The sequence below is a fragment of the Podarcis vaucheri genome, assembly GCF_965113315.1.
Source record: "Podarcis vaucheri genome assembly, chromosome: 7".
Classification (NCBI taxonomy): domain Eukaryota; kingdom Metazoa; phylum Chordata; class Lepidosauria; order Squamata; family Lacertidae; genus Podarcis; species Podarcis vaucheri.
Genome location: NC_138765.1, coordinates 69073670 through 69081382, shown reverse-complemented (window position 1 = coordinate 69081382; position 7713 = coordinate 69073670). Strand labels below are relative to the sequence as shown.

General features: G+C 46.9%; 2 protein-coding genes across 4 annotated transcripts in view; one reads left to right on the top strand and one right to left on the bottom strand.

Annotated features, from left to right (window-relative positions):
* The first annotated feature begins 562 nt into the window (after positions 1-562).
* Positions 563-6414, top strand: UTS2 (urotensin 2). The gene is made up of 4 exons (XM_082230709.1): positions 563-689; positions 3269-3391; positions 4256-4302; positions 4448-6414. The coding sequence occupies exons 1-4, from the start codon at positions 590-592 to the stop codon at positions 4562-4564; spliced, it is 387 nt and encodes a 128-aa protein (XP_082086835.1). The 5' UTR covers positions 563-589; the 3' UTR covers positions 4565-6414.
* The window catches only part of PER3 (period circadian regulator 3), a 26938-nt gene continuing 24959 nt past the window's right edge, over positions 5735-7713 (bottom strand). For all 3 annotated transcript variants that reach the window (XM_082229841.1, XM_082229839.1, XM_082229840.1), the window contains exon 22: positions 5735-7032. In XM_082229841.1, the coding sequence (XP_082085967.1) occupies positions 6898-7032 (135 nt within the window). In that variant the 3' untranslated portion in view covers positions 5735-6897. The remainder of the gene's footprint in view (positions 7033-7713) is intronic.

Here is a 7713-nt window from a genome sequence, read left to right as displayed (position 1 = left end):
ATAGGATCTGTCATTCCCTCCTCGTGTGCTTCACCATCTTGGCGTGGCAGCTTCAAACATTCTCATTCTCATTCATCCATCTTCCCAAAAGATGGAGGGGGGAGGGAAGTGAGAAAAAGCGCAATCCGTTCAGTCCCAGATCCTTTGCGTCAGGCCTGCCCAGGTTCATAAATCAGCCATTTCAATACTCTGCCCATTTCAAATGACGTCCAGCTCTTTCATTAAGCTCATGATTTATCGCTGGAAGGTGCTCTCTTTTATTTTATGCCCGATTTATAAACTTTTTTTCCTGCTCTTTCCCCACCCCACCCCTCGTCGGAGATCATGTTCGCTTTGTCCACCGGGCCAACGAGACAGTAAATTTATTGTCTGAGAACCGCTACTCTGAAAGATGACATCAATGCGAAGAGCGTGCTTGCGTTGCCACTTCCACGGACGAGACAGCCATTGGAGAATCCGCGCTGGGTGGAGTCATGAGGTCACTCGCCATCACGGGTGGACCTGTGGCATAAAAGCACACGATGGGGGCAACAGCAGGAGAAGACGCATCGGCCAGGTGGGAATCTCAGCACTGACGTTTTGGGGAGGCATGATGGACAAGCTGACCTGGATCTGCCTCTCCCTTGCCAGTCTCTCTGGCCCACTCTGGGCAATCCCTGTGGCCAGCGAAGGGTCCTACTGGCTCCCAGGTAAGTCCTCTCCCTTTCCATTTGCTCAGTAAGACATTGCTTTGTTGTGGAAGAATAGGTTCAGGAGAACCAGAAAAGCCAAGGGAGAGAAATTTCGTGAACTATCTCCCCCAATGCTGGGCATCCAGTCACACCGCTTCTTTTAGGGAACAGGTAAGACACGCCTCTTCCAGCAGGAGTTTGCCCTCATAGCTCAGTGGCAAAGCATCTGCCTTGCATGCAGAAGGTCCCTGGTTCAATCCCCGCCGGCCTGAGACCTTGGAGAGCTGCTGCCAGCCAGTGTGGACAACACTAAGTTAAACGGTCCAACAGTCTGATACAGCATAAGGCAGCTTCTCATGTTCCCAATGAGAGGAACGGCCAAGAAATTTATGAATGGGTCGACATTGCTGCTTTAAATAGGATTTGGGTTGATACAATTGTTTTAAGTTCTTGTGTTGGGTGGTTATTGCATCATTTATAATTATGACAGGAACCGCCCTGAGGGCCTTTGGGCAAAGCATATAAATTTCCTAATACAAATAAATGGATAAACATCCCAGTTCACACAGGTGTGCCGATTGCTTGAGGATTAGAAGCTGGGTGTCGGCTTAAGGGAGCCCCTGGTGCCCTAAATGGACCCTCAAGGGATGAACAACAGGCACATCAGGAAACTGGCAAGCCCTTTCCCGGGAGCCTGTCAGGATACAGAATCATAGAATCGTAAAATTGCAGAGTTAGAAGGGACCTTGCGGGTCATCTATTCTAAACCCCCCACCCCAACCACTGGGAATGGCTCCGGTACTTGGCACTGCCAAATATGAGGATCTTTGAAAGAGCATCAATCCATCCATTGAGAAGCTTTTCCTCCTGACGTTTAATAATGACAGAAGAAAAGGAATGCCCATGAAAGCCACTCATCCCTGGGAATGGCCATTGTAGCAGTCTTTGTAGGTTACCGAGATCTGCTCCTTGTCAAAGGATGAGGTGGGTGGTTGACGCTGCTGGAGCCCTGTGGAAAGAAACTGGGGGGGGGGGGACTGTGTCTGCAGATGAACACCAGACCCTGACATGATCCTTTCTGGCTGGGGTGCGGAGGGAGGCAAAGGTTTTGAGCCACAGTTCTTCATTTGCAGCAGGACAGGTCTGACCCAAGGAAGCCTAATTCACTTACGGAACTCCCTGCCACAAGCAGCTTAGATGGCCTTTTTAAAAAGGCATGTCCGGGGGCAGGCTGAGCCGCTCAGAGGCCTGGCTTTTGACATCCCTACCCATAATGAAAATTAAAAATGGCGAGCCCGCACAGAAAAACAAAATAGGGCATTCAACAACCAAAAGCTGCTTCCTTTTATTGCTTCAGACTCACAGCAGTAAATAAAAATGATCTGCCTGAGTACTAAATGCACAGACTGGATGGGAGAAATTGGCATTGGAAACTCCCAATTCTCAAATATTTTGGCAGCAATTCTAAGCCCACTTACCTGGGAGTAAGCCCCACTGAATTCAATAAAACTTACTTCTGAGTAGATATGTTTAGGATTGTGCTGCAAATTGCTGTGCAAATGGCATTTAAAAAATATTGTGAATACTACTGCCCAGGGGAATGCGATTATAATTTGTGTGCAAAGCACATACCGTCATTACCTGTCTGTGCATCTTCCTTGTGTGCACATAATGTGCTTTCTTACAAAAAGTCACAATTCATATCAGAAGCAGACAGAGTGGGAGAAAATAATAAGAACAGAGACTTTTCAGCACTAATGCAGAGGAGCTTTAAAATCAAGATTCAAACAAGAGGTGTCTTGAAAGAGGCCGACAGAGGTTTATAAAAAGTGAGAAATATATTAAAAAACACATACAGAAACAACAGGAATAACAACAAGCTACAGAAGCCCACAAACCCAGAGCCGCAAGCCTGTGAGTCTCAGTTCACACACCCTTTTCAGTACAGGCAGGCAGACCCCATCAGACTCTGGAATTCCCCCAAATGTTAATAGGTATCAGTCAACAACAAAAAATATCATTTTACTAAACTATGTATCTTCTTTGCTTAAATTTGCAGTTATAATCTCTCTCTCTCTCTCTCTCTCTCTCTCTCTCTCTCTCTCTCTCTCTCTCTGTGTGTGTGTGTTTGTTAGAGAGAGGTTTTTGTTGGATGAGCATAAAAGCAAGTTTATCCAATGTCTAAAAATTGGCATCTAAATCTGAGGGGGCCCTTGAGGCCCTGGGCCAAGGGGCCCTCCTGGCTCCCACCCCATAGTAGGCCCTAGATCCAGGGGCCCTCTGAAGAGCAGAGGGTGAGCAGGGGACAAGCTGCCCAATAGACACTGGAGGACTTTGGTCTGATCTTACACTCTTAAAGGTGACAGAATAACACAGGGGAAAAGCTACCGGGCAGGGGAAACTCTCTTTTGCAGGGAAAGAGAGAAGAAGGTGGGTGGATTGTGCAGAGCCCCTTTGGGAAGAATCTGCTACCACACGAGTGTCAACTGCATCCCACCAACCCAACCACCCACTGTGCCTCAGTTGGCCCATGACAAGGCATAGAGTCCCCCTCAGGCTGCGCGATGCCACCCTCTCGTGTCCTTCTCTCCTTACAGCCACTGATGAAGATGCCAGGATAACTCTGGAGGCCCTGAGCAGCAGGAACAGAGGGTCCTCCCTCATGCAGACCCCACAGGGATTAGTGGGAGCACAGATGGAAGACACTTTGAGGAAAGCAGGTAAGACAGAGACACCCCCTTTTGCTTCTGGAGGAGCAAGCCAGACAGGGGCATTCTGCAGCACTTGCAACGCAGACAACCAAACTGCTGCTGCTCCGGCTTCCGAGTGGATCCTGCTCCAAGGGTTGAAACCGCCCACGCCATACCTGCCCTTAGAACTACCTGTTCACCTTCTTTCGCACTCCATGCAACCTAGCCAACCAGGGAGCATTCAAAACAGAGCCAGGGGTCTTCTGACTGATGGGTCAGGACCTATGGTTTGATCCAAGGCTGGGTGCAACTGCAGCAGGTGGATTTGAAAGGGCGGAAGACCCCTGGTGTAGTGGTTAGGGGGCTAAACCAGGAATCGGGAGGCCAGGCTTTGAATCTCCGCTTGGCCACAAACTCTGAACTCAGGCCAGTTCCTGCCTCTCAGTCTAACCTCCTCTTCACAGGGTTGTTGTTAGGATCAAGTGGGAAGAAAGTCACCTTGGGGGTAGAAAAGGTGAGATAAGAGTCCTGATAAGCAAGCTGCTGGGGAAGGGCATAATAGGGAAATGCCTGGTATTCTGCAAGGCTGGGTTTCATTACTTTTAATTTGGAAAACTCCCATCCAGAGAAGAAATGTACAGCAGAGGCTCTTTTTCTTCCCCTCTAGGATTAAGAGCTGGCAAACTGGTTTGACCAGCACCAACCATGAGCTGAGAGCATGGGCACACTGCCCCCTTTGACTCTCTCTGTCCACTCCTGTCCTAGGAAGCAACGTCCAAAAGCTCCCACCAAGGGAAGCTGGGGAAGGGGACCAAACCAAGGCTGGAAAATAGACCATGACCTTTCCTGAAGAGAAAGCAATGCTTGGATGTATCTTCTTTCTTTTTGTTCCAGGTCTCCACCCCAGAGGCTTTATGCCATCGAGGGAAAATGTCAAAGAGGTGAGAAGCCCCCAGCCCCAAGGCCATTTGAAAGCTTTCCTCCTTGTTATGGGTGCCGTGACTCTGCTGGGTTCTCAGTGTGCGGCCAGGGACTCCCGGTCAACCTTCCTTACATGACTCAACATGTAACATCTGCTTTTCTCAGGTACTCTTCGGAAACCTCCCCCAGAACACGCTGCTGAGCCGCTTGCTAGCCACAGACAGGAAGCAGTACAAAAAGCGTGGCAACCTCTCCGAATGTTTCTGGAAATACTGTGTGTAACTGATAGTTGGAAGCAGCTGATGGCCAACTGGACACCCCCGCCCCCTATTCTAGCTCCTTTATTTATGTCATCAAGAAGAATCCTAGAACCCTGCATATAGATTTGTGCATATTTAAAAGATTAAAATAAAGAAATGTGAAGCTGGCAAAAACAAATCACACTCCAGACCACAACCTCTATGATCCTTGCTGTTTGCGAGAGGAATAAATCCTATCTGGTTTGCTAAGATCTTGTAAGCAAAGAATTATTTTCTTCCTTCGGTGGTTCCTGTCTGCGTGGATAGGCTTTGAGTCTTTCTTTGTGTGTTATGCTCTGCCAGGCCAGCGGAAGGGAGGCAGGAAAAACACTTAGCAGTTTCTCTATGGGGGGGAAGCACTGGGAAAGGAAGGCCAGACATTTCTGTGCCAATTAAGGAAAGCAGCAGAAATGGCAGACTTTAGCTATGTCACTGACTCTGCTGGCATTGAACTGGGTGTCCCTAGATTGACTATTCCTTTATGACAATCAAACCCAATTAACTTTTTTTAAAAAGGCTCTCTACCCCCTGCAACCTCCGCTCTCATTTTTAGGCACAGACATGACAGCCTGTCCCTCGACCTCAGATGAAGAGTGGAGCTGGCAATGATGAAAGGGCAGCAGCTCTTTGGAAGATGCCCGTCATAAATCTCTGCCTCTCTGGCGGGAGCATCATGCTGCAATCAGATAAAATGCATGGGAAGTTGATGTGATTTAAGAAGAACCAGCTCTGCTGAAGGGAGCACTTCCTCTCTATGGCTTTGACATACTTTGGGAAGATTTGCAGTGTCTCTCAAAAAGTAAACAAGCGCTGGCCTCAGACGGAACAGCGAGCAAATGCTTCTTAGAATCAAAACAATTAAGTGTAGCCATCAACTTGGATGAAATTATGAGTTATCCTGTTGCCGCTGCCAATTTGCCTTTACTTAATTCTGAAGCAGGTTCTGCAATCCCCCATCCTGTGTTTTTCACTCAAAATGTGTAAAGACTGAAACCAATTAAACTTTTTTTTCTGACAAGGCTCCCCTTCACTTCCCCAATGATAGGAAGGTCCAACAGCAGAAAGGCACCATGTTGTGGTTGTTGGTGGTGGTGGTGAAGAAAGAAGGTGGTGCTGGGGCTGCATTTTAAATTGCAAAATGACACCCAGGAAGAAGATTTTCACATTTTATTTTGTTTCAAAAAGAGAAAAATTCTCCCCATCTCATGCACAAACAGGTCACCTTTTAAAAACGCACATATTGAAAAGTATGGTACAAACAAGTTTATTGCCCCAAAACCAGTTTATAAATCCCACTGATAACTAATTGGAACTATACATTCTACTCTGTGGCTTGCAATTGTGTGTGTGTGTGTGTGTGTGTGTGTGTGTGTATGTGTGTGTGCGCGTGTGTGTGTCCCATTCCTAGAGCAAATCCTCCTGAGCTGCTGCAGGTGACATGGTCTCTATCAGCAGCATCAACATTATATATACTGGGTTGTAGCACATGAGTCCTACTCAGAGTAGGTCCACAGAAGTTAAAATGTCCTGGCTACGTTAGGTGCATTAATGGGACTACTCTGAAGAAAACTTAGTTGGTGACAACTTTTTCTTCTTCTTCTTTAAGAAAGTGGTTCCCAAGGAGGGGAAAAATAACTCTCCCTTCCTTTCCCGGCTAACTGCCTAGCATCACACCAAGCCAAGAGAAGGCAGATCCTGGGTGTAATTCAAAGGCGGAAATGAGGGAAGAGAGTTTTGTCAGTTTAAAATGCTGCTATTTCTACTTCTGAAAAACTTGACAGCCCTCAACGACAATAACTCTAATATATTCCTTGGTGAGCCAAAATTGTTTCAACAAAAGTAGTGGCAGGAGAGGAGCACCGTCTACACAGAACTGCCTGAAAACCCCGCAGTTGGCTTCAAACAGAAAAGCATCACCTGACACCGCTATGACCTAAGGTGGTCTGACAAGTGGGTGGCCCTCCAGGGGTGGGAGAGAGTAAAATCTGGCTCTCTGCTATGAAAAGGAAAGACTGGACGAGATCCGGCCTGATGATCTCCAGGCATTAATCCAGCTCCAATGGGGAAGCCCCATTGGTGGTGATTGTGTGTGTGTGTGTGTGTGTGATGAGCACAGGCGCACCTGAATACTCATGGATTCTGGGAACCAAATGGTCTTTTGTAGTGGGGCCCTTGCCGCTTTGTCCCAAACAAGAACCAACTATTAGTTGCCATAATTTCAGAAATTCTGGACTGGTGTGAGCCTTTGGAACCAGCATCTTGGAGAGCCAGAGGGAAAGATGAGCCGGGTCACGTGCACAGGAAGGGCGGACTTCTCTAGGGCGGTGCCTGTAGTGGAAGCAGCGGTGTCTCATCAAGGAGGTGCTTGCTGTCCTCCTCTTGAGGATCTCTGTCTTCCAGCCCGCCAACAACAGTCAAGCCGGCATTCCTGTTGTCACACATGATGCAGCCCTAGCAAGGGAAGGAAGTTGGTGAGTAACATGGAAGAATGGAGCCCTCCTGGGCAGGACGAAAGGTACACCTGCTCCAGCTTAGAGATGTACAATTTCCAGAAATTTTGAAGCCATGAGAAAAAAAAACTGTTTCCCCCTGTTTTCCAAAATTGAAATTTTGGAAAAATTGAAAAAAAAAGTTCAGTGTGGAGCAGTTTTACAAATTGTGTGAGTTGCAATAAAACAGGAAGCCACCACCCCTTTACCTCAAAAGCAACCAAAAAAGCAAGAAACCACCAACATAAAAAATAATCAGATTTGCCACAGCACCAATAGCAAATATAGTTAAGGTCCAACTCAATATTTAAGTTCCATAGGTCTACCCTTGGAGTAGTGTTTTTTTAAAAAAAGAAACGGAAGACACAACATATACATGCAGGTTATTCTATCTCATTTTCTGAACTACTACTATCATTTTTCATTTCTTCTTCCTCTTCGTCATTTTTCTCATGGACTTCTAAAAAACAGCTTTGGAAAAAATTGAGGGAAACCTGTCTGTGTGTCCGTCCCCCCCCCCCCCGCAATTTTTCTGGTTTTTTTCCATGCCTTCCCATCTCTGCTTGAGGACACAGTTACTGAATAGTATGTTGCACTAAGGCTCAAACTCAATTTGAAAGGAAAAGGAGTGTGTGTGTTTTTT

Excerpts from the sequence above, each read along its gene's own strand:
- UTS2 (XM_082230709.1), top strand. The coding sequence starts at position 590 with ATGATGGACAAGCTGACCTGGATCTGCCTCTCCCTTGCCAGTCTCTCT. Across the intron at positions 690-3,268 it reads AGGGTCCTACTGGCTCCCAG|CCACTGATGAAGATGCCAGG; the intron begins GTAAGTCCTCTC and ends CTCTCCTTACAG. Across the intron at positions 4,303-4,447 it reads CGAGGGAAAATGTCAAAGAG|GTACTCTTCGGAAACCTCCC; the intron begins GTGAGAAGCCCC and ends TGCTTTTCTCAG.